At 45.6% G+C, this 26,368-nt stretch overlaps 1 protein-coding gene and 1 pseudogene across 2 annotated transcripts; both read left to right on the forward strand.

Annotated features, from left to right (window-relative positions):
• Positions 1 to 8,921: 8,921 nt before the first annotated feature.
• LOC308171150 (inverted formin-2-like) lies at positions 8,922 to 25,867 on the forward strand (the record flags this gene model as incomplete). The annotated part of the gene is made up of 4 exons (XM_080546006.1): positions 8,922 to 9,108; positions 16,317 to 17,896; positions 25,184 to 25,290; positions 25,615 to 25,867. The coding sequence occupies 4 exons, from the start codon at positions 8,922 to 8,924 to the stop codon at positions 25,865 to 25,867; spliced, it is 2,127 nt and encodes a 708-aa protein (XP_080402132.1).
• Positions 13,381 to 14,246, forward strand: LOC308170870 (chromobox protein homolog 1-like; annotated as a pseudogene). The gene has a single exon. The product of its transcript is annotated as a chromobox protein homolog 1-like (transcript).
• Positions 25,868 to 26,368: the final 501 nt, after the last annotated feature.

Consider the following 26,368-nt stretch of genomic DNA (forward strand, 5'->3'; position numbering starts at 1 on the left):
AAAGGGCGCTTGTCACTTTAAGGCCCAGCTGAGGGAGTTAGCGATTAGCCATGTTAGCTTAGGTCAGTTTGGCACTTTTTCCAGTGCCTGTGTGTGTATTCTAGTTGACAAGACATGGATATTGTTTGTTTCAAACGTTTATGCTAGGCTAGCTCGAGAGCTTCAAAGTAGAGCTAGCATCTGTATTTAGCTACTGTGCATAGCAGGGTTGCCAGATGGGGCGGATTACCCTCCAATGGGGCTACTTTTCATCACACTGGGCCGGAAAAAGGCAGTCGGGCTGGAGAAATAACATCATATAGTACTCTGGAGATTTCTTGGACTCTTTTGTAAACTGGTCGTTGTCGATGATCAGACAGACACCTCGCGGCTCACTGGTCATCTTATATGAACAGTCCTAGAAACACACACACACACACACACACACACACAGAGCAGGGCCCAGTTGAATAGCTTCCATGAGTTTTTTTTTATTTTAGACATTTTTTATATCATACCGCTCCCCACGCCCCACTTCCCTGAAGATCAGCAGGACTCCATTTGGATTTGGGAGAAATCTGACCCTTTTTTTTCAACAACACAGCAGAGGGTGGTGTCAGCACCGATGTCTGTGGAGGACGCCGTCTGGCTGGGACATCGTCCTTCTCTACAGTTTCAGGTGTAAAACATATTACTCTATTATGGGAACATTTTAGAGTCTATATGAATGAATGAATTAGTTGAATTAGAATGAATTAGTTTTAATACAAGTAAAACATTCACAAGTAACACTTGCAAGTAAAACACCCACTAGTCAGAAAAAAGATATGGTTGAGAAATCAGTATTGTGTAAGTGTGTCACAGTAGGTTAATTCAGAGGGTTTGATATTGTGTGTTCCATTCTCATGTGGTAAACAGCCTACTTTATGAACACATGCTATAGTATACACATAGAGCACATACACTGATGAGCCAACATTATGACCACCTGCCTAATATGCTGTTGATATTATGCCTAATATGCTCATGCATCGATGAGCCTTGGAGCGTCACCAATTTGTGGTTTGTCCCTGCTCAGACCACTGTCGGTACTCACCACTGCTGACCGGGAGCACCCCACAAGCTTTGCCGTCAGGCCATAACAATTTGTCTCTTGTCAAAGTCGTTCAGGTCTTTACTCCTGCCCATTTCTCCTGCATCCAACACATACAACTTCAAGACCTGACTGTTCACTTGCTGCCTCATACATCCCACCCCTTGACAGGTGCCATTGTAACAAGATAATCAATTAGTTATTCACTTCACCTGTCAGTGGTCATAATGTTTTGGCTCATCGATGTAATAGTCGAGGACAGGTTGGTAGTGGTAAACAAACAAAATAGGTGACTGAACCCTGAACACCATGGATTGATTAGGTGGGAAAACCCTTAAGCAAATAATATTGGTAGGTGAAAACCTGGTAAATAAAATATAAAAGGTGGGTAAACCAAGTTTACTTGGGGGAGGGAAAAGTCACCATTTGTCAACAAGAATCCATGACAAATCAAAGAAATCATTTCCCAGCTGAGTTCAAGAGTTGAAGTTACTCTAGTAGATTTGGCGGTCGGCTGAGGTCCTGCCTCAGTGATTCTGGAATGTCGAGTCTACCATAGTCTTCCTCCCTCACCGACAGTCGGATCAACATCAAGCAGTATTCTTGTAAAGAGTACACTGGCCTTGTTATGGTGACATCCAGATACTCCGGGTGACCATCCTCTTCATTGGGGGCTGGCATATAAACGTCTTCCAGGTTCCCTTGAAGATTTGCGCCAGTAAGAGAGGCTCTAAAAACCCACGGGTGAGTCAGAAAAGTATCCATGCGATTATACCCGCCCGGTGGTATGTCTCCGTACGAGACGGGCCGTCCGGTGAAGTTGAGCCACCATATTGTGGCGCTTTGTTCCGTTCGATTAATGAACTTCACATAGGTCGGAATATCTGAATTGAGAGATCTCAGAGATTGATTTTCACTTCCGCCCCTCTCACCTATCATGGAGGGTGAATGTGGCACGATCCACCCTGCATACTCACCGGCTATGGTCGTCACGTAGCAAGCAGCAATCTCTAAATCTATCTTTATGCAACCGGCCCCTATTCTTTAACCAACTGCTAAGACAACATTAAGCTAGTTACTTTAGCTAGCTAAAGATATTGACCCCCCCCCCCCTACAACTTGTCTAGATATTATGTTCCAACGTGTCTGCTGAATCCCACAGTAAGGGTATCTAGCTGACTAGCTAGCTAACGCTAGCCTACATAGGTGGTAAACAAACTGGCTACATTTTGGGAATATACATGGGTACTTTCTCGCCAAATGTTGTAGGGCCACATTTACAAAAGCTTGGCCCATGGAGGTATAGCCTGCTATAAAATCCCTGCTGCCGGCCGGTGTGAAATGCATTCTGGGATACTGACCCAAACTAGCGAGCTTGCTTTACACACAAACTTTAGTTACGTCACCTGCATCAGCTTGAATTTTCACATTGAATAGTCACATGCGTATGAAACCCCTATGCACATTTTCCCTCTTGCATTGACTGAATTAGCTTGCTAGCTAGATCATGATCACTAGTGAGCTGGTTAAAAATTACAGGAGGACCCCGAGGCGGCGATGTTTCCAGAGCAGACGATGACAATACATTTCCCCTTCATAGGAGTTCAGTATTTATTTATTTTTTAAAGGTTATTTTTTTCAGAGTGGGGCAGTACCACTCATATTTTTCATTTTATTGGATAGAGATAGTGAAGGTAGACAGGAAAGTACGGAGGAGAGGGCATGTCAGCAGGGCATGGGCCGGATTCGAACTCATGCCGACATGGGCATATGTGTGCACTGTAGCCTGAGAGGTAGAGGTGATAGAGGTGGTCCTCACAGACGCTGTAGATTGTGCATGTAGATTGTGCATGTGATTGTAGGCAGAAACCACATTAGTCATACACGAGTTACACTAATAACATCACTAATAACATCACCAAATCAATGTAATACCTCAACAGGCTTCCTAGCCACAAGGTTTGGCTTGGCTGCAGCACCAGAGGCCCCTCCAAACCGGGGTTTTTTAAACTGAAGAGAAGAATGGCAAATTTAATTGGTCAGCAGAATAAAATTATGACAAAACAGTGCTTGGATAAAATGAATGAATAACATGGCAAAATGTTATGGACATATTCACCATTGAGACAGTCAATGCAGGCCCAGGCCGGAGAGGACTCTGCACAGGCATGGCAGGGACTGAGGCTGTGGCAGCAGCAGGGCCATGGCAGGAGGTGGAGCTGGACCCTGCACCGTAGTAGCAGCAGTCACAGAGGCAGACGTGGGTGCCGATGGAACACTGGATGACTGCTAAAGACACACAGAAAATATATTCTTATGCCAACAATTCAAACGTATTAAACTGACAATTAAAAGGTATAACAGTCAACCATTCAGAACACTTGTCTGCTCATACATTTGATCAAACAAAAACAAAACTCAAAACGGTCAAACCTTTCTGGTAAGTATCAATTACCAGAATAAGAGAGACTGATAATGGGATCATTTTTCAGCATGACAAATAGTTACATTTCATTACCTTCTGGGCATGGGCGTCAGCAGCTTTTTGAATGTGGGGGGGGACACTTCTTTTTCGGGGGGTCTGGGGGTCTCCCCCCCGAATTTTTTAAAATAGTAGATTCAATTTCCTGCATTCTGGTGCGTTTTACACCCAAAATAATCTCCCTCTTTCTTTGTTTTTCCTTGGAGCTGGCATGGTCTGCAATTACTGACTACTATTATGTTTTGGTTTAACACACAGAGGCCTGACACTGACACGTGGCACTTTTTAGGTACTTTATTAAATATGAAGATTCAAAAAGAATCAAAGAGTGAATTAGAAAAGAATGAGGTAACTTTGAGTCAACAAATTGAATAAAAAGTTATGAGGAAACATAAAATATGTACCTAGGCTACTCAGAGCCTATTACAATCAAACTTAGCCCTCTTCAGTGCATTGCAGAACATACAACTATAACAAAAAAATAATAATCAAAGAGTGAATTAGAGCTGTCTCCACTGCCCCTGCCTGCTGCCCCTGCCTCTGACTCACTCTCACTCTCAACCACTATATCAGGAGAAATGGGGATGCATTGAGCACTTGTTCATATTGTTTTTCTCTAATTTTCTCATTTGACATAGAAATACAATCATCAATACAAAAAATACAATCACAAGCATTTTAGAAATAGAAAAATAAATGGAACAGGTGTTTTCTTATTATTTTTTAACCCTAGCTCAAGCAATCAGATGCTAAATTGATTCTTTGGGTGGGTGCAATGGCCAAATTAAATAGTGCAAATGCTCAGGGCAATGAACACGGGCAGGAGATGCAATAATGACAGGACAGGTAAGCACTGTCAGGTGTTTGTCGCCATTCTGTGCTTTTGATGACATTTCGCCTGTGTCTGTTCTGCATTTAGATAGATAGACTTTATTTGTCATTGCTACAGTACAGGTACCAAACAACGAAATTTAGGAGGGGAGGCTCCCCTGGTGTTTAGGAAAGGAAAAAGAAACACATTTTAGAAAAAGCATAGATGCATAAAATCACAAGAAGGTAAGGAGCTGGTTTACATCAATAAAGGCTATGTACACAATACACTGTACTATACTGCACAGATAGTCAACTAGGGTTGTCATATTGCACAAGAAAGTATTTTTTCACATTATTTTAAAGTGTCACAGTTTGCAGGCTTGAAAATGTACATGTTTGTGCCTCAGCACTAGCTGCCATACAATCCGTCCGGACTGTCCTGGGCCCAGAACTTAGGCCTTTTCTGTGTTCAGGGCCTTGACGGCCCTGTGGTAGAAGCTGTTCTTCAGTCTGTTTGTCTTAGCGGCCGGGGTCCTGTACCTCCTGTTCGAGGGCAGCTTGACAAAGTGTTCGTGCCCAGGGTGGGTCGGGTCCTTGGAGATCTTGGAGGCCCTCCTGAGACAGCGTGTTTTGTTCAGCTCCTCCAGAGAGGGGAGGGGGGCGCCGGTGATCTTCTGTGCTGTTCTCACGACTCTCTGTAGCTCGTTTCTCTCCGCTGTTGTGCAGCTGTGGAACCAGTTGGAGATGCCGAAGGTGAGGATGCTCTCCACTGCGCCGTGGTAGAAGGCCACCAGTATCTCCTTCTTGTTGTGTTGTTTCCTGAGGCATCTCAGGGTGTATAGCCGCTGTTGTGCCCTCTTGATGGTGCCTTTAGTGTTGTCCTTCCAGGCCAGGTCATCCCGCATGTTGTGTCCCAGGAATCGGAGGGTTGAGACTATCTCCACGCTCTCTCCGTCGATGAGCAGGGGCAGGATCTCGGACTTTTTCCTCCTGAAGTCTACGATGAATTCCTGGGTCTTTGACTTGTTTAGCAGCAGGTTGTTAACCTTGCACAGCTTGCTCAATTGCTCTACCTCATCCCTGTACGCCGCCTCGTCCCCCCCCGAGATACATCCCACCACGGTGGTGTCGTCTGCAAACTTTACGATGTAGTTGCTGGGGTGGATGGGGGTGAAGTCGTGGGTGTAGAGGTTGTAGAGGATGGGGCTTAGACATTTAAACATGTCTAACCGCACTAGTAATGCCTAACAAAACTGCTAGTGCCATATAGCTGATCTAGCTCATATTTGGTTGCTAGTAGGCTATGCTAATTCTATTGCTAATACAGATAATGTCTCATAAGGTGCTAACATTCTTATCAGAAAAGCTGGCTGTGTTTGACCTTGGGAGAACGCAATGTTGCTGTTTGGCCACTCACGGGAAAACTTGGATGACTTTGACTTACTTTTCTCTTCTTAGAATTGTTTTTCCTTATATCCATCTTGGTGGATGATCTAAATATCGTCTTGCCTCAGTCTGAATGTTTTGAATCTGCGTGCGTGTCTGATGCTGCTGCTGCCGTGTTAAAAACAGAAGTAAAACGCGGAGTGGACTTCTGGATATGGGCAATCCCCTACTCATAAAGTGGAACGGATTTGATTGTGAAGCAATGAAAATAACGCTGACCAGTCATGCAACATATTTTTGATGGCAAATGTGGGGGGGTCCAAACGACCTTGTTTCAAAGGTGGGGGGGACACGTCCCCCCCCAAATATATGGTGGTGACGCCCATGCTTCTGGGAGTGAAATCCACAGACGCAACGCCGTGGCCCACCAAACAGCAATGTCTGGCCATGTGCCTGCGCTGGACATTTCTGTAATCAAATGGAATGCTCAATTTCCTTGCATATACAATCTAGCGGCTAAATGTACTGAACAGCTTCGACATCCTTCTGAACCCCTCCCAATACCCACAGACACAGGATGGTAAGTAGAAGCTAGGCCTATTTAATTAAGTTGGTTGCAAAATGCATAGTATAATTCTTTAAATAGGCCTATCCTTTTTGAATAACCTAAAATGCTTGTCTAAATTGCGAAATGTAGACTATGGCCGCCGCCCATCATAGGCTAATAATAATTATCATCATCATAATAACAATAATAATTATTAGGCTATAATAACAACAATGATGAAAACAACAGGATAACATTTAAACCTTCCTACTTTTCAGTTAATCTGGCTGTTGATGTCATTTTGTCATAAAAAAAAAAATAGGCCATCACTGATTCATTATCACTCATTCCGTCCTCTCAGCGCTTGAAGAATATGCCGAACCGGCCATCCAGACCATCATTGGTCATTTTGGCCAAGAAATGACCAGCGATGATGACTCAGCACCAGCCACAGCCCCGGTCATCGATGCCACAAACGTGCAACGAGATGCCATCGGTGTCATGACAGCGCTTCGTGGTTATGGGGGCTTGCGTTTCTCAACAGCCTGCGAAGTCCTCATCCGAGACTTCAGCGAAATTTACCCAGAGTGGGCCACACTGGCCAACATAGCCTGCTTGATTCCCGTCTCCAGTGTGCCTGCAGAGAGAGGATTCTCTCTGCAGAACCGAATTAAAACTGCGCACAAAGTCGCCTTGGGGAGGGCAAGGTCACACGGCTAATGCGCATTGCAAGTTGCGGGAGACACTTTGCACCTTTGATTTCAAGTCCGCAGCTGCACGCTTCAATGCTGCCAAAAAGCGACGTAATAAGTAGCTGAATGATATGAGCAGCCATTGTTATTTTTTCAACTCTAATAAACATGTTCATGGAAACCCAGTGGAGGGTATCAAACGTAACTGGCCTGCTCTGGTGATGGAGCTAAATGAAGAGGCTGTGGGAGGAAATGCCCAAGCCCAAGGCCTCCTAGGTCAAATCCAGCCGTATAGCTTTATCGCCTGGACTCACGCACTGGCTGATGTGCTACCGGTGATGACCAAATTGAACTTGGTTTTCCAGAAAGACGACGTAAATCTGGCCATGATCCGACCAATGGTTCACGCATCCGTAGCGGCACTAACACAGCTACGAGATGCCCCAGGCCCAGAAGAAGTTAAGTTCCAGGCGGACTGCCAAGACGGCCTGTACAATGATGTCAGAGTGACACATGTAGGTGACCAGTCCGTTCAGGCGTTTAAAAATGCCCGAGCACGTTACATCCAGCATCGAGTAGATGCACTACACGAGTGATTCCCCGAAGATTCCCTAGATGTACTGAACAGCTTCGACATCCTTCTGAACCCCTCCCAATACCCACAGACGCAGGATGGTAAGTAGAAGCTAGGCCTATTTAATTAAGTTGGTTGCAAAATGCATAGTATAATTCTTTAAATAGGCCTATCCTTTTTGAATAACCTAAAATGCTTGTCTAAATTGCGAAATGTAGACTATGGCCGCCGCCCATCATAGGCTAATAATAATTATCATCATCATAATAACAATAATAATTATTAGGCTATAATAACAACAATGATGAAAACAACAGGATAACATTTAAACCTTCTTACTTTTCAGTTAATCTGGCTGTTGATGTCATTTTGTCATAAAAAAAAAATAGGCCATCACTGATTCATTATCACTCATTCCGTCCTCTCAGCGCTTGAAGAATATGCCGAACCGGCCATCCAGACCATCATTGGTAATTTTGGCCAAGAAATGACCAGCGATGATGACTCAACACCAGCCACAGGCCCGGTCATCGATGCCACAAACGTGCAACGAGATGCCATCGGTGTCATGACAGCGCTTCGTGGTTATGGGGGCTTGCGTTTCTCAACAGCCTGCGAAGTCCTCATCCGAGACTTCAGCGAAATTTACCCAGAGTGGGCCACACTGGCCAACATAGCCTGCTTGATTCCCGTCTCCAGTGTGCCTGCAGAACCGAATTAAAACTGCGCACCGAAGTCGCCTTGGGGAGGGCAAGGTCACACGGCTAATGCGCATTGCAAGTTGCGGAGAGACACTTTGCACCTTTGATTTCAAGTCCGCAGCTGCACGCTTCAATGCTGCCAAAAAGCGACGTAATAAGTAGCTGAATGATATGAGCAGCCATTGTTATTTTTTTGTTTATTTTCAGAGTTTTTACTCTAGGCTATTTTATTTAAGGCTATCCCCTATCTGAGAAAAGGCATAGGCGTATGCGCATTGCAAGTTCATTTAAATCCTATGTTAGAAAGGTTCCAATATTGAACGTGCCACTCTGCTGGCCCACGACTCACAAATGGACTCCGCTGAACGTTTGATGGAGCGCCTGCTCTCTTCCATGAGACAACAGATCTCAGCCAGTCCCAAGACCAAGACCACCAACAGGGCAATCCAGACAGACTTGCTCGGCAGCACAACCAACCAATCAGACATGGCTTCCGTAACTCCCCCTCCTCCCCCTTCACTTCCTGCTGCTACCCCAAACCCTCCTCCTCCCCCACCCCCACCCCTGCCAGGCACCACTTATGGTGCATCACTTCTGGCACACTTTTGGTGCGCCACCCCTGGTGCACCCCCACCACCTCCTCCTTTACCTGGGATGCCACCTCCTCCTCCACCACCTCTACCAGGGATGGGGCAGGGAGGTCCACCTCCTCCCCCTCCCCTGCCTGGTATGGGCCCCCCACCTCCCCCTCCCCTGCCTGATATGGGCCCCCTACCTCCCCCTCCCCTGCCTGGTATGGGCCCCCCTCCCCCACCACCCCCTCCCCCAGGTATTGGAGGAGGTATTATTGTGCCCCAGAACGTGCAGTTCTTGGGGGCATCCTACTACGCTCCTCTCCCCAAGGCCAGCCGCTGTCCCACACTGTGCATGAAGAAGCTCAACTGGCAGAAGCTGCCCTCCAGAGTGGTGTCTGAAAGCCAATCCATGTGGTCGTCAGTGCAGTCTGATTCCCTGGAACCAGACTACTCCAGCATTGAGGAGCTCTTCTGTCTGCCAGTGACTGACTCAAAGGCCAAAAGTACCAACACTACGGTCAAACGAGAGCCCAAAGAGATATCCTTCATTGATGCCAAGAAAAATCTAAATTTGAACATATTCTTGAAGCAGTTCAGATGCTCACATAAAGACTTTGTAGCTATGATCCAAAATGGGGACCGTTCCAAGTTTGACGTCGAGGTGCTGAAACAGATGCAGACGTTACTGCCGGAGAAACATGAGATTGAGAACCTCAAGTCATACCAAGGGGAGATAGAGAAGCTGGCCGGTGTGGATCGGTTCTACCTCGAGCTCCTATCAGTTTCATGCTACACCATGAGGATCGAGTGCATGCTTCTCTGTGAGGAGACCGCTTCTGTGTTAAAGATGCTGCAACCCAAAGCTGAGCTGCTGGACGCAGCCTGTGAGAGTTTGATGGAGAGCACTCGCCTTCCAAGTTTCTGCAAGCTCATACTTGACATTGGAAACTTCCTCAACTATGGGAGTCACACAGGCAATGCAGATGGCTTCAAGATCAGCACCTTGCTGAAGCTCACAGAAACCAAAGCCAACAAGTCCCGTATCACATTGCTCCATCACATCCTGGAGGAGGCGGAGAAAACCCATGCTGACTTGCTGAACCTTCCGGATGATCTAGAGATCTGTGAAAAGGCTGCTGGAATAAATGTGGATTCTATTCAGGCGGAGTCGAGCTCACTGGTCAAACGGTTGAAGGGTTCTGAGAAAAAAGTGTCCTCTTCTTCTCAGGAGGATATCAAGCAGCAGTATCTCACTGCTATGAAGGGGAACCTGGAGGCCTGTGAGGAGCTGCAGGAGCTCTTTGCCTCCATCGAAAAGAAGAAGGAAGAGCTAGCAGAGTATCTGTGTGAGGACACGTCCCGCCTCTCACTAGAGGAGCTGTTCAACACCATCAAGACCTTCAGAGGACTCTTCCTTAAAGCAATCAAGGACAACCAGACCTGGAGAGAGCAGGCCATCAAGGCAGAGAAGAGGAAGAAACAGCAAGAGGAGGATGACGCCAAGAGACCGAGGGGGGAGAACGGAAAAATAATTCGTAAAGCCCCCCCCAGTTCAGGAGGAGGGCTGCATCATAGACCACCTGTTGGCTGACATCAAGAAGGGCTATGCACTAAGGAAGACCACCAGGGCCCAGGCAGACAGGGGCAGCCTGCCCTCTAATGACAAGAAAAGGGATAGCACCCAGCCTGAACATGCCAAGCTTGAGCGATCATCAGCCGTAGATACCCAAGATGGCATAGAAGTGGACAAGGTGGCATCAACCATTCAGCAAGGATCGCAGGACAGACTGCCACACACAGGGGAGTCCACATCAGGCCTTCCAACAGGACTCAAACTGGATTCATCAGAGACCATCGCCCCCCTCAATCCTGGATTGGATCCCCTGCTCAAGGAGGGATCTTCAGAGAGAGATGAGGGCATGGCTACTGAATCCGGGGTTGAGGTTAAGGATGTGAACCGTAACGAAGTATCCTCTACTGGGGATGCTACTAGGGAAGGAAACACAGAAACAAAGGTGATGGATCAGAGAGGGGCTGATGGAACGGTGGTGGATGGGTGTCCAGTGTCAGCACCTACCTTGGCCACAGTTGACGGAGACACAAAGTCCAAAGAAAAGACGCAGCATTTGAAATCTTCCCGGACACGTTGACCGACACCAATTTTTTCTAACGGAAACCCTGACACACACACAATAACTTGTGTACGTTCGTACACAACAAACAAAACCACACTAACAAAAAACAAACAAACAAGCTTCTAACAAAGCTAGATAGCTAACAAGCCAACACCTGTGTGGCTAGCCTAGTAAACACTGACACAGCTTAGCATGTAACTCAGTACACTAGTTAACAAACTAACACGTTTGGCTATGGAATGTGATTACATAGTTAACAAACTAACATGTTTGGCTATGGAATGTAACCTACTACATAGTTAACAAACTAACACATTTGGCTATGCCATGTAACTCACTGTCGGTGTGTCGGCAATAAACATACAAACTTGTACATACACACAGCTTAGTAAACAATGCAGGGGGGTATTCCACGTACGTTGATTAGTATATCAGCGATTAAAATAAAAGCCGCGTTCAGGCAACTCGTGAATGGGATTCAAGCCTCAGGTGATTCCTCGAACGAGGATCAGGCTTATGTCATCAGTGTTCACAGAAGACGAAAAATAAGATGTAAAATAGTGCAATACTGCCGCAATTAACAAGGCGAGGGAAATGGTTTGGCAAGAAATTGCTGACCGATTAAATGCGTAGGTCATACTAGCCCCAGTTATTGTTAAATGTTCATATTTTAATGAATGAATATTTACTACTGTGGTGATATCAGTAGCAGGCTACATATAGTCATATTGTCACGATGACATAGTGGTTTTGACCGCTGCCATAGTATTAAATCATCATTTTAAGATGATGGTTCAAATCCCTCTTCAGACACACTTTTTACTGCATTTCGTTGTCTGAATCTAATCTAAAATCTCATCTAAAAAAGTATGTAGGCTATAAAATGATGGTGTAGAGTAGACTCAGAGGATGTGTCAGAGTTGACTGAAGATGGTGCCGTTGCTGATGACAGCGAGGACACACAAGTAAAACAGCTCCAGATTAACCAGTTTCTGATCAACCAGATGGAGAATCCACAGACCATGCCAAAGTACCAGAGGAACTAGCAGAAGCCTCAGATCTGTATGACTCCCACCATAACCGGGAGAAATGCAAGTGAATTACTCCAGATCATAGCTCAGCGCTTGGAGGCAGAGAAGACAACCTTGGTAGATGACCGGACAGCAGCACTCTGGCCACAGTATATGGAGATGATTGACCTAGTCAGTGCATTCATCAGATTGGAGAAAACTGGAAATTGGGATCAGCACCTTGATACCCTGACAGACATGATGCCATTCATTCCGGCTGCCTCCGGACATAGCTTGTATGTGAAATATACAATAATCCTATAATTCTATACCCGCACCTGCTAACTGTAACTTGAATACACAGCGAAAATGTGGGCCAAATACAATTCTCTTCGTCGTTGATTTGAATGTGAACGATTGATAGCTTTTCCAAATGTCTCTTAACTTTTTCAAGATCTTTGATGGTATTACAAACATGTATTTGATGACATCATTGGTTATTTATTGTTTAACAGATATTATTATTGACAAAATACTAGTGTTCCTTATTTATTTTACATAAATGAATATTCAGATCTTTTCCATACCTCCAGAAAATGCGCCAAATAGAAGACACACATCCCCAAGTTAACAAAAGATTTCTGGAAGATGGTCTGCAAGTTGTTCATACGTCAAATTAATACTAGGCTGGACTATCCCCCGACCTTGTAATAGAACAAGCCCTCATGCGAAGTATGAAACACAACGTTTGGTTCTAGTGGATGTGGGTTCTTTCCAACCCTGCAACATCTGTAATCAACAATGCAATGAAAGAAGTGACAGGGGTAAACTATGAAACTAGTGAACAGCACAAGGACCGTTCTGCATCAACACAGGAAAGAGACAACGCAGACACTAAATAAACAGACATAGGCAGACATCAAAATACTTGATGATACTTGATTGTTGGAGTCACAAAATCTGTTGCCGGGTATGAACACCTTCAACACCTAATCACTGGTGTGACAGCCCATAATACGGTGAATGTGGACCATTCAAAAGAGGTTGGTAGAAGGGTCTTAAATCTCACAACATAGCTATCTATCTCACGGCATTTGATAACAATGTCGAAGCGAGAGGCGTTTATAGCTTCGGTCTGCAAAGAGAATGTGGAGGACTTTCTACATTTTGAAAAACTCCACGTAACTTTGGAAAGATTACACCACGATTATGAACAGCCTTCATTTAAAGGACATGGTAGGGAAAAAGGTGACAGAATATACCTTCAAGAGGAAAGCACATGCAGTCACCATGGATTACAAATCCACAGTCAAACTGAACAAATTATCTGAAGCCTTCCAAGTATGAACAAATCCACAGTCAAACTGAACAAATTATCTGAAGCCTTCCAAGTATGAACTCTGAGCCCCCCAAAGAAGAGGTCAAGCTGGTGCCCACTGCGGGGAAGAAGCAGAACAAGAAGAAGGTGGAGGAGGTGGCAGAGGAGGAGGAGGAAGAGTATGTGGTGGAGAAGGTTCTAGACCGCATGGTGGTCAAGGATCGGGTGGAGTTCCTGCTCAAGTGGAAAGGCTTCTCAGACGATGACAACACGTGGGAGCCGCAGGGCAACCTGGACTGGCCGGACCTCATCGCCGAGTACATGCAGAACCACAAGCCCACAGAGAGCGACAACAAGAAAGAGACCGCGGGAGGGAAGAGGAAGACGACGGACCGACTAGAGCCCCCCAAAGAAGAGGCCAAGCTGGTGCCCACTGCAGGGAAGAAGCAGAACAAGAAGGTGGAGGAGGTGGCAGAGGAGGAGGAGGAAGAGTATGTGGTGGAGAAGTTTCTAGACCGCAGGATGGTCAAGGGTCGGGTGGAGTTCCTGCTCAAGTGGAAAGGCTTCTCAGACGATGACAACACGTGGGAGCCGCAGGGCAACCTGGACTGCCCAGATCTCATCGCCGAGTACATGCAGAACCACAAGCCCACCGAGAGCGACAACAAGAAAGAGACCGCGGGAGGGAAGAGGAAGACGACGGACCCTGAGGAGGCGGGAGGAGAGGAGAGCCGGCCCAAGAAGAGGAAAGACGAGGCAGAGAAACCGCGGGGCTTCGCCAGAGGCCTTAATCCGGAACGCATCATAGGAGCCACAGACTCATGTTCCTCATGAAATGGAAGAACTCTGATGAGATGGACCTGGTCCCGGCCAAGGAGGCCAAAATCAAGTGTCCCAAGGTGCTCATCTACTTCTACCAGGAACGTCTGACGTGGCACTAAAGTGGAAGGAGGGGAGTGGGTCGTCCGCGGGGGGGCGGAGGAGGGGTTGGGGGGAGGGGTGTGGCTTCTTTCATTACTACTCTTTCACGCTACACAGTATTCATATGACGTTTATTGGTTCTTACTAAAGTGTTACATTGACTCATGTCTCTCGGTTTATGGCGTCACGGTTTTCCAGGGGTTACTTTTAATTGTTTGATATTTTTGGACAATAAATCTTTTTTTTTTGTTAAAAAAATAAATATATATATATATATATATATATCTTTATTTGCGTTCACATTTTACAATACACCTGGATGGCAGCAGTGTTCTTCTCTTTTCAACTCTAATAAACATGTTCATGGAACCCCAGTGGAGGGTATCAAACGTAACTGGCCTGCTCTGGTGATGGAGCTAAATGAAGAGGCTGTGGGAGGAAATGCCCAAGCCCAAGGCCTCCTAGGTCAAATCCAGCCGTATAGCTTTATCGCCTGGACTCACGCACTGGCTGATGTGCTACCGGTGATGACCAAATTGAACTTGGTTTTCCAGAAAGACGACGTAAATCTGGCCATGATCCGACCAATGGTTCACGCATCCGTAGCGGCACTAACACAGCTACGAGATGCCCCAGTCCCAGAAGAAGTTAAGTTCCAGGCAGACTGCCAAGACGGCCTGTACAATGATGTCAGAGTGACACATGTAGGTGACCGGTCCGTTCAGGCGTTTAAAAATGCCAGAGCACGCTACATCCAGCATCTAGTAGATGCACTACACAAGTGATTCCCCGAAGATTCCCTAGATGTACTGAACAGCTTCGACATCCTTCTGAACCCCTCCCAATACCCACAGACGCAGGATGGTAAGTAGAAGCTAGGCCAATTTAATTAAGTTGGTTGCAAAATGCATAGTATAATTCTTTAAATAGGCCTATCCTTTTTGAATAACCTAAAATGCTTGTCTAAATTGCGAAATGTAGACTATGGCCGCCGCCCATCATAGGCTAATAATAATTATCATCATCATAATAACAATAATAATTATTAGGCTATAATAACAACAATGATGAAAACAACAGGATAACATTTAAACCTTCCTACTTTTCAGTTAATCTGGCTGTTGATGTCATTTTGTCATAAAAAAAAAACAGGCCATCACTGATTCATTATCACTCATTCCGTCCACTCAGCGCTTGAAGAATATGCCGAACCGGCCATCCAGACCATCATTGGTCATTTTGGCCAAGAAATTACCAGCGATGATGACTCAGCACCAGCCACAGCCCCGGTCATCGATGCCACAAACGTGCAACGAGATGCCATCGGTGTCATGACAGCGCTTCGTGGTTATGGGGGCTTGCGTTTCTCAACAGCCTGCGAAGTCCTCATCCGAGACTTCAGCGAAATTTACCCAGAGTGGGCCACACTGGCCAACATAGCCTGCTTGATTCCCGTCTCCAGTGTGCCTGAACCCAATTAAAACTGCGCACCGAAGTCGCCTTGGGGAGGGCAAGGTCACACGGCTAATGCGCATTGCAAGTTGCGGAGAGACACTTTGCACCTTTGATTTCAAGTCCGCAGCTGCACGCTTCAATGCTTTCAAAAAGCGACGTAATAAGTAGCTGAATGATATGAGCAGCCATTGTTATTTTTTTGTTTATTTTCAGAGTTTTTACTCTAGGCTATTTTATTTAAGGCTATCCCCTATCTGAGAAAAGGCATAGGCGTATGCGCATTGCAAGTTCATTTAAATCCTATGTTAGAAAGGTTCCAATATTGAACGTGCCACTCTGCTGGCCCACGACTCACAAATGGACTCCGCTGAACGTTTGATGGAGCGCCTGCTCTCTTCCATGAGACAACAGATCTCAGCCAGTCCCAAGACCAAGACCACCAACAGGGCAATCCAGACAGACTTGCTCGGCAGCACAACCAACCAATCAGACATGGCTTCCGTAACTCCCCCTCCTCCCCCTTCCACTTCCTGCTGCTACCCCAAACCCTCCTCCTCCCCCACCCCCACCCCTGCCAGGCACCACTTATGGTGCACCACTTATGGCACACTTTTGGTGCGCCACCCCTGGTGCACCCCCACCACCTCCTCCTTTACCTGGGATGCCACCTCCTCCTCCACCACCTCTACCAGGGATGGGGCAGGGAGGTCCACCTCCTCCCCCTCCCCTGCCTGGTATGGGCCCCCCACCTCCCCCTCCCCTGCCTGGTATGGGCCCCCCACCTCCCCCTCCCCTGCCTGGTATGGGTCCCCCTCCCCCACCACCCCCTCCCCCAGGTATTGGAGGAGGTATTATTGTGCCCCAGAACGTGCAGTTCTTGGGGGCATCCTACTACGCTCCTCTCCCCAAGGCCAGCCGCTGTCCCACACTGCGCATGAAGAAGCTCAACTGGCAGAAGCTGCCCTCCAGAGTGGTGTCTGAAAGTCAATCCATGTGGTCGTCAGTGCAGTCTGATTCCCTGGAACCTGACTACTCCAGCATTGAGGAGCTCTTCTGTCTGCCAGTGACTGACTCAAAGGCCAAAAGTACCAACACTACGGTCAAACGAGAGCCCAAAGAGATATCCTTCATTGATGCCAAGAAAAATCTAAATTTGAACATATTCTTGAAGCAGTTCAGATGCTCACATAAAGACTTTGTAGCTATGATCCAAAATGGGGACCGTTCCAAGTTTGACGTCGAGGTGCTGAAACAGATGCAGACGTTACTGCCGGAGAAACATGAGATTGAGAACCTCAAGTCATACCAAGGGGAGATAGAGAAGCTGGCCGGTGTGGATCGGTTCTACCTCGAGCTCCTATCAGTTTCATGCTACACCATGAGGATCGAGTGCATGCTTCTCTGTGAGGAGACCGCTTCTGTGTTAAAGATGCTGCAACCCAAAGCTGAGCTGCTGGACGCAGCCTGTGAGAGTTTGATGGAGAGCACTCGCCTTCCAAGTTTCTGCAAGCTCATACTTGACATTGGAAACTTCCTCAACTATGGGAGTCACACAGGCAATGCAGATGGCTTCAAGATCAGCACCTTGCTGAAGCTCACAGAAACCAAAGCCAACAAGTCCCGTATCACATTGCTCCATCACATCCTGGAGGAGGCGGAGAAAACCCATGCTGACTTGCTGAACCTTCCGGATGATCTAGAGATCTGTGAAAAGGCTGCTGGAATAAATGTGGATTCTATTCAGGCGGAGTCGAGCTCACTGGTCAAACGGTTGAAGGGTTCTGAGAAAAAAGTGTCCTCTTCTTCTAAGGAGGATATCAAGCAGCAGTATCTCACTGCTATGAAGGGGAACCTGGAGGCCTGTGAGGAGCTGCAGGAGCTCTTTGCCTCCATCGAAAAGAAGAAGGAAGAGCTAGCAGAGTATCTGTGTGAGGACACGTCCCGCCTCTCACTAGAGGAGCTGATCAACACCATCAAGACCTTCAGAGGACTCTTCCTTAAAGCAATCAAGGACAACCAGACCTGGAGAGAGCAGGCCATCAAGGCAGAGAAGAGGAAGAAACAGCAAGAGGAGGATGACGCCAAGAGACCGAGGGGGGAGAACGGAAAAATAATTCGTAAAGCCCCCCCAGTTCAGGAGGAGGGCTGCATCAAAGACCACCTGTTGGCTGACATCAAGAAGGGCTATGCACTAAGGAAGAACACCAGGGCCCAGGCAGACAGGGGCAGCCTGCCCTCTAATGACAAGAAAAGGGATAGCACCCAGCCTGAACATGCCAAGCTTGAGCGATCATCAGCCGTAGATACCCAAGATGGCATAGAAGTGGACAAGGTGGCATCAACCATTCAGCAAGGATCGCAGGACAGACTGCCACACACAGGGGAGTCCACATCAGGCCTTCCAACAGGACTCAAACTGGATTCATCAGAGACCATCGCCCCCCTCAATCCTGGATTGGATCCCCTGCTCAAGGAGGGATCTTCAGAGAGAGATGAGGGCATGGCTACTGAATCCGGGGTTGAGGTTAAGGATGTGAACCGTAACGAATTATCCTCTACTGGGGATGCTACTAGGGAAGGAAACACAGAAACAAAGGTGATGGATCAGAGAGGGGCTGATGGAACGGTGGTGGATGGGTGTCCAGTGTCAGCACCTACCTTGGCCACAGTTGACGGAGACATAAAGTCCAAAGAAAAGACGCAGCAAAGGAGTAGGGGTAGATTTCAACCATTATGGCTTGCGGCTCTGTTCGAAGGCCTTGGCTTCCAATCGAGTCACACTCGAAAATGAGCCATAGGGGTAGAAAAAGGAATCGGGATTGGCCCTTAATGTATTCCTCTCTACCGGTGCCATACTCTCACACATCCACCAGGGGGACCAAACACTTTTGAGATTGCCAGTCTCAAACCCTTCCAACCTCAAAGCCAGTGCTAATGCTTTTAGTACTTCTTCCTGCCAATTACAATAAATAAACATCAACAAATCTTTGGAAAAAATAAAAATAAATAAAAGAAAGGTTCCAATATTCTAAGTTCATGATTATTATATTTGGTTAGCATTTCCACCTTAAGAGCTAAGCTGTGCGTAATATCACCTGCCACCTTAAGTGCGCAGTGCATTCAGGACCGCATTGATTCAGATCGGAGAAGAAGTTGAAAGTACCACAAGTTTCTCATGTTACAACTCCAGTCAGTTAGCCAGCGGTGTGACATCAACAGTAAGGCAACAGTAACACTACTGTTATTTTATGAAACTCCATTGTCAGATGTTGTTGTAATTGTTATTTCATTTTTATGAATCTGTAATTATGAGTCAACGACGGGTTTTGCAAGAACCACACATACACCCATTGTAGTGTTTGCAATCATCCTACCCATGCCTGAACTGTACCCTGCCTGAACCCACTAAAGAAACCTGAGCACAAAGTCAATCTCCTGTCATGTGTGTCCTGATCGACGCCCCGGGGGCGAATGGAGCATACTCTCATTGAACTATTCAACTTATACAGTCCTTTCCCATAACCTCACTAACAGCCTATTTATTTTCAAAGTTTTATTCTATTTGATTTTATCTGATAAAAGGCATATGAACGGAAATTAGGCTAGCCTATGTGTCACGCCAGAAGCCTACATGTAACCTCTTGCACTTTTCAATAAAATGTTATAAATCTAGACATTGTGGTATTTCTTTATATACGTATCCCAGCCTGCCTATCAATTGTTTCTCAATAAACAGTTATGTTCTCCTCATTGTCTTACTCCCGAGTCCGATTAAGTATGATTTGACAGGCAGCTAAACTAAATGCCTTCCCAACCAGCGAGACCTGGTTATAGAAATGACGTTGTTTTATTGATAAAAAAGGGTAAAACTGGAAAGAGAAAATAGAAAACTCACATTAATCCCAAACAATTTAACAGACTTCAGTTAACGTAATGTGGAGTCCGTTCATTGATCGATGCAGTCTGTTCAGTTCCCAGTGTGGCGCGCGTTCAGCGCTGGACATATGGCATAGCGCGCATGCGAATCATGAAAGCCTATATTATTATATTTATTATATAGCTCGCATCTAATCGTATCGGATGAGAAATAGACATTAAACGGCATATATAGGCTACACAACAGTAATCACCGCGACAAACAGCTATATTATATTTTAATATGATGACCGGAATATCTCACGTTTGTCCGGTAAATTGAAATCTTCCCGGACACGTTGACCGACACCAATTTTTTCTAACGGAAACCCTGACACACACACAATAACTTGTGTACGTTCGTACACAACAAACAAAACCACACTAACAAAAAACAAACAAACAAGCTTCTAACAAAGCTAGATAGCTAACAAGCCAACACCTGTGTGGCTAGCCTAGTAAACACTGACACAGCTTAGCATGTAACTCAGTACACTAGTTAACAAACTAACACGTTTGGCTATGGAATGTGATTACATAGTTAACAAACTAACATGTTTGGCTATGGAATGTAACCTACTACATAGTTAACAAACTAACACATTTGGCTATGCCATGTAACTCACTGTCGGTGTGTCTGCAATAAACATACAAACTTGTACATACACACAGCTTAGTAAACAATGCAGGGGGGTATTCCACGTACGTTGATTAGTATATCAGCGATTAAAATAAAAGCCGCGTTCAGGCAACTCGTGAATGGGATTCAAGCCTCAGGTGATTCCTCGAACGAGGATCAGGCTTATGTCATCAGTGTTCACAGAAGACGAAAAATAAGATGTAAAATAGTGCAATACTGCTGCAATTAACAAGGCGAGGGAAATGGTTTGGCAAGAAATTGCTGACCGATTAAATGCGTAGGTCATACTAGCCCCAGTTATTGTTAAATGTTCATATTTTAATGAATGAATATTTACTACTGTGGTGATATCAGTAGCAGGCTACATATAGTCATATTGTCACGATGACATAGTGGTTTTGACCGCTGCCATAGTATTAAATCATCATTTTAAGACGATGGTTCAAATCCCTCTTCAGACACACTTTTTACTGCATTTCGTTGTCTGAATCTAATCTAAAATCTCATCTAAAAAAGTATGTAGGCTATAAAATGATGGTGTAGAGTAGACTCAGAGGATGTGTCAGAGTTGACTGAAGATGGTGCCGTTGCTGATGACAGCGAGGACACACAAGTAAAACAGCTCCAGATTAACCAGTTTCTGATCAGCCAGATGGAGAATCCACAGACCATGCCAAAGTACCAGAGGAACTAGCAGAAGCCTCAGATCTGTATGACAGTGTTATGGCTGCCACCATAACCGGGACAAAGCAAGTGAATTACTCCAGATCATAGCTCAGCGCTTGGAGGCAGAGAAGACAACCTTGGTAGATGACCGGACAGCAGCACTCTGGCCACAGTACATGGAGATGATTGACCTAGTCAGTGCATTCATCAGATTGGAGAAAACTGGAAATTGGGATCAGCACCTTGATAATTAATAATTAATACTAGGCTGGACTATCCCCCGACCTTGTAATAGAACAAGCCCTCATGCGAAGTATGAAACACCATGTTTGGTTCTAGTGGATGTGGGTTCTTTCCAACCCTGCAACATCTGAAATCAACAATGCAATAAAAGAAGTGACAGGGGTAAACTATGAAACTAGTGAACAGCACAAGGACCGTTCTGCATCAACACAGGAAAGAGACAACGCAGACACTAAATAAACAGACATAGGCAGACATCAAAATACTTGATGATACTTGATTGTTGGAGTCACAAAATCTGTTGCCGGGTATGAACACCTTCAACACCTAATCACTGGTGTGACAGCCCATAATACGGTGAATGTGGACCATTCAAAAGAGGTTGGTAGAAGGGTCTTAAATCTCACAACATAGCTATCTATCTCACGGCATTTGATAACAATGTCGAAGCGAGAGGCGTTTAAAGCTTCGGTCTGCAAAGAGAATGTGGAGGACTTTCTACATTTCGAAAAACTCCACGTAAGTTCTAACTTTGGAAAGATTACACCACGATTATGAACAGCCTTCATTTAAAGGACATGGTAGGGAAAAAGGTGACAGAATATACCTTCAAGAGGAAAGCACATGCAGTCACCATGGATTACAAATCCACAGTCAAACTGAACAAATTATCTGAAGACTTCCAAGTATGAACTCTGTGGGTATCCACCTGCGCTCTGCTCAAAAACAGTGTTTCTCCCAGTGAACAAACCCCAAATTGCAAAAGCAATATGGAACGCAGTCCCTCATGATGGTGCCAGAAAGAGACATCCCGTACTTTACTTTACTTTTATTTATTTGTATAGCACTTATTAAGACAGCAGTCACAAAGTGCTTCACAGTACATTTGGTAGAATATTGCATAACACAGCAATAAACAGCCAGTGTAATTCATAAAAAAGTAAACAAGCATTTCACACAAGCAATAAAACAAATGATAAAATGAACGAATGATAAAATCAATGCAAATATCAGAAGTAAAAAGAGAAAACAACGTATAAAAATGCCATCCTATATAAGTGGGTTTTTAAACGTTTTTTAAAAAGTGGTACAGACCCAGCTAACCTGACAGTGAGGGGGAGGCGATTCCATAATGTTGGAGCTCCAACAGTAAAAGCACGGCCACCCTTTGTTTTGAGCCAGGTGTGTTTTAAGGAGGGATTTAAAAATCTCCAGGGTCTGAGCGGCCCGTACGTGGAGGGGGATGCTGTTCCAAAGTTTAGGTGCAGCAGCCGCAAAGCCTCATGGTCATGGGTAAAGGTGAGCCCATGTGACTGTGGCGTCGTGTTGAAGACAGGCTGAAAGCGATGCAAATGACTCCACCCTGCCCCCACTGTGATAGATGACACCAGTCCAGTATGGAGGGTTACCTGCTGGTTGCCACCTCCAAAGTGAGTTTCTTTAATCTCTCTGCTATATTTACAAGAATAGTTCTCACTATAGTCTACGTCAGTCATGTCAAATTCAAATACACAGGGGGCCAAAATAAAAAATTGTTACAAGTGGAGGGCCGGGCTGGTTCAATGTTTATTAAAACTCGCAATTATTGCACATATTGAACCAATACCAATAACACAGCCTATATTGCACTTAACATTAATCATTAAATTAAATTAAGTAAAACATAAATAAAATCAGTTGCAATATTTTCTCAAGGCTCTTTCAGTAATGAATTGAAAACGTTTTTTTTTGTAAACAGCAAAATGTAATTTTCATTCAAAGCTCAATGGCAAGATAAATGCAAAAATGAAACAGCATGCATTAAAAAACAAATCAGTTTGCTGCTCTGATCCTCACCAATGACTGTCTTTTATAATAAAATTAGAAAAGTTAGTGCAAACGTGCAAAACAGTTGCATTAATTTCTTAGGCAACATTTCCCTGGGTCCATTCAACTGGAGAAAAAAATAATAATTCCCTTCAAAGAAATATCAAGTCCAAGTCCTTTCTGCTCACTTGTCTGAGGCTGAGCCCGATACTTGGTGTCTCATCTTGAGTACAAGTTCATTAATGTTTGGGGTCAGGCTCTGAGCTGAGGAAATCCTCAGGATTGAGTTCAGGTGTTCATCAGTAAGATGCACATGCCCAAGATGCTATGTGATATTTTGTTTAGTTTCATTAACGAAAACAGTAGTTCACACACGTATGTGCTGCCAAACATAGACAGCGTGCGAGCAACTTGGGTGCGCAGCTCAGGCATTGTGTCGGGGATGAAACGAGCAAACTCAGCAGCGCCACGGACGCCATTTTGCCTTCAGTGTGTCATTACAGCTCCATTTGGAGATTTGCTGATGCACTTTCCACGTCAACTGCAAATGGATTGCTGAGCAGTTGAAGCCTGCTTTTTTGGGCTTCAAAGTCGGAAAATCTCCGCCTGAATTCGGCGGTTTGTCAGCAAACTGTGTACTCGGGAATTGACGGCGATGTTCAGACCTCCACTGTGACTGTGCTGCTACTGCTCATGACTAGTACTGACGTGAGGAGAAGACGCGGGGTCGCGCTCGCTCGCGGGCACTCGGTACGCGCCAATGCACTCGCAGTGCATCTTGGGACTTGTAGTATTATGGTGCTGCGGGCACAGAATACTGCGGGCCGGTTTTAATAGTAATTAAATATCATCCCGCGGGCGAGAGAGAACTCATTCACGGGCCTGATCTGGTCCGCGGGCCTTGACTTTGACACATGTGGTCTACGTGAATAACTACGTCATTCTGGGTCAGGGTTTCTCTCAAACTCCTCAGTCTTTCAAACTGGTGCTTGATATTGTCGTGTTTCGTCCGTCTGATGTGCGTGGGTATAATGACTCACACGACAAGGGATTCTCCGTTTCTGGTTCTTTAGTGAACTTCTTCTTAACACAATACACAATACAAGATACAACTAATTGTGTCCCAGATGGCAGGTTAATAGATGACGGGAAAACTAGCTCTGGCACAGAACAGCAGCTTTGCTGTCCATACCGATGAGCGTTGTTCCCTTTACTCCCTGTTTACGTAACCAAGGTAACGAGCTATCTCTCTCTCTGGGTGATCATGTGACATACAGTAACCAATCAACAATAACGGTAACATAAACACAACAACAACAACAGGGAAAGCCACCCATGGTGGACTGTCTCACACTATCCCCCTCCAAGAGTACTGAGTCCCTTCAGTACAGGTGACTTAACATTAACATGTCTAGGAATAGAACAGTTGACTCAATGAACATGTCTAAATTATTTGATTACTTACATCACATTCTTTGCAAACTCGTAGGCCCTATAGCTAAACAACAGTGAAACAATTAAAACACTTAACTACTTGTAAACAATTTTTACAGTAAAACATTTTTTTTTTCTTTATAATGCAAAACTTCTTGGATGAAGTAACCAATCTGCCGATAAACTAAACAGTCTCTCTTTCAATAACTAGTTCCTGAATCTCTCTGGCTTATTAACCATGCGTCCCTTAGATGTTTTAACAGTATTTTTTGGAGTGTCCTCTTGTCTTTTTTCCTGCTGACACCTTGGAGCTTTGAGATGAGGTTTCTCCTCTTGATCACATGACTCTCGAGAAGCTCCTTCCCCTGCTGGATCTTTATCATTGTCTTTCTGTAGTGGCAGCTCTGGTACCAACGGGACATCCTCTTCAGGTAGCTGTGTAGCTGGGTCTTGGCACTGCTGCAGCACTTGACTCCTTTGACGTTTTATCCCAGCAGGGACCACCTCACTATTGTATGGTTTAAGCCGATCATGGTGCATTATCTTTCTGCGCTTCAACCCTTGAATATCGTAGAGGACAGGACCACGGCATCCAGCCACAATCAAGGGGCCCTTCCAAGGTGCTTGAAGCTTGGGGCTTAATCCCTTCTTTTTCGTGTCATCCTTTACATACACCAAATCTCCAACGCTGTAAGAATGTTCTCGTGCTCGGACATCATACATCTTCTTCTGACGTTCTTGTGCAGTGCGGAGGTGCTCCCTCGCTGTGCTTTGTGCCTCCTTAAGTCCTTCTCCCAGGTTATGAAGGAAATCTGCTACCTCCATTCGGTCAGATTTGAGTTCTGCAGCCCCAGACTGGATATCCTGTGGTTGATGAACTTCTCGGCCAAACATGAGCCTGTTAGGTGTGAACCCTGTGATTGCATGGCATGAGCTGCGGTAGGCTGAGGTGAGTAGTGACAGATGCTCATCCCAGTTCTTTTGGTTCTGGTCCACGTAGCATCGGATCATCTGGAGTAAAGTTCTGTTGAACCTTTCCACCTGTCCGTTAGAGGCAGGGTGGTAGGGGGTGGTCCTTGTCTTTGTGATCTGTAGGAGCTTGCATACATTCTGGAACAGGGAACTCTCAAAATTGCGACCTTGGTCAGTGTGCAACTCGAGGGGGGCTCCAAATCGGGCGATAAAGTCATACACAAGCCTCCTTGCTGTTGTTTCCGCCCCTTGGTCAGGAACAGCAAAGGCTTCGACCCATCGAGTAAACTGGTCAATTATGACGAGAATGTACTTGTTTCCAGAGCTGGATACAGGGAATGGCCCGAGGATGTCTACGTGGAGACGGTCCAAAGGTGCTCCAGCTTGGTAGCTTTGCAACTTGGCTCGTTTCACTGGTCCCGTAGTTTTGCATGCATTGCAGTGCTGGCATCTCTTCACAAACAGATGGACTTCTTCACCCATTCCATACCAGTGATAGCTCTGGCGTAAGCGCTCCAGTGTTTTTGCTTCCCCAAGATGACCAGATTGAGGAGGATTATGGCAAGCCTGCAGGACCTCTCTTTGCATGGAAGCTGGAACTAGTAGCAACACGGTTGGTTGTTGGGCTCCTACTCTCTCCCAGGAGTAGTAGAGAACTCCTTGCTGCAGCATGACCTGAGGCCAGCAGAGCCAGAACTTCCTCACTGCAGGGCTCTCAAGCATCACCTGATCTTTAGTAGGGAGGGTTCCTGATTCTTTCCATGTGTGGAGGGTGGAGAGGACAGGATCAGCTTTCTGAAGTTTGGCAAGCTCTTCCAATCTGACTGACTGCAGCCAGTTAACTACTGGAGTCTCCAGCATGGTTGTATGTGGTGGATCTGTTTCCATCGACTGAGTGTTATCACCACTGGTCTCACCAGACTCAATACTCCTAACTGCGAGCGGCACAACATCATCAACATCGTCTTCAAATCTTGTCCACTGCTCATGAAGTCTTCGGCAGTACTTACA

Source organism: Nansenia antarctica, assembly GCF_963989245.1.
Source record: "Nansenia antarctica genome assembly, chromosome: 15".
Lineage (NCBI taxonomy): Eukaryota > Metazoa > Chordata > Actinopteri > Argentiniformes > Microstomatidae > Nansenia > Nansenia antarctica.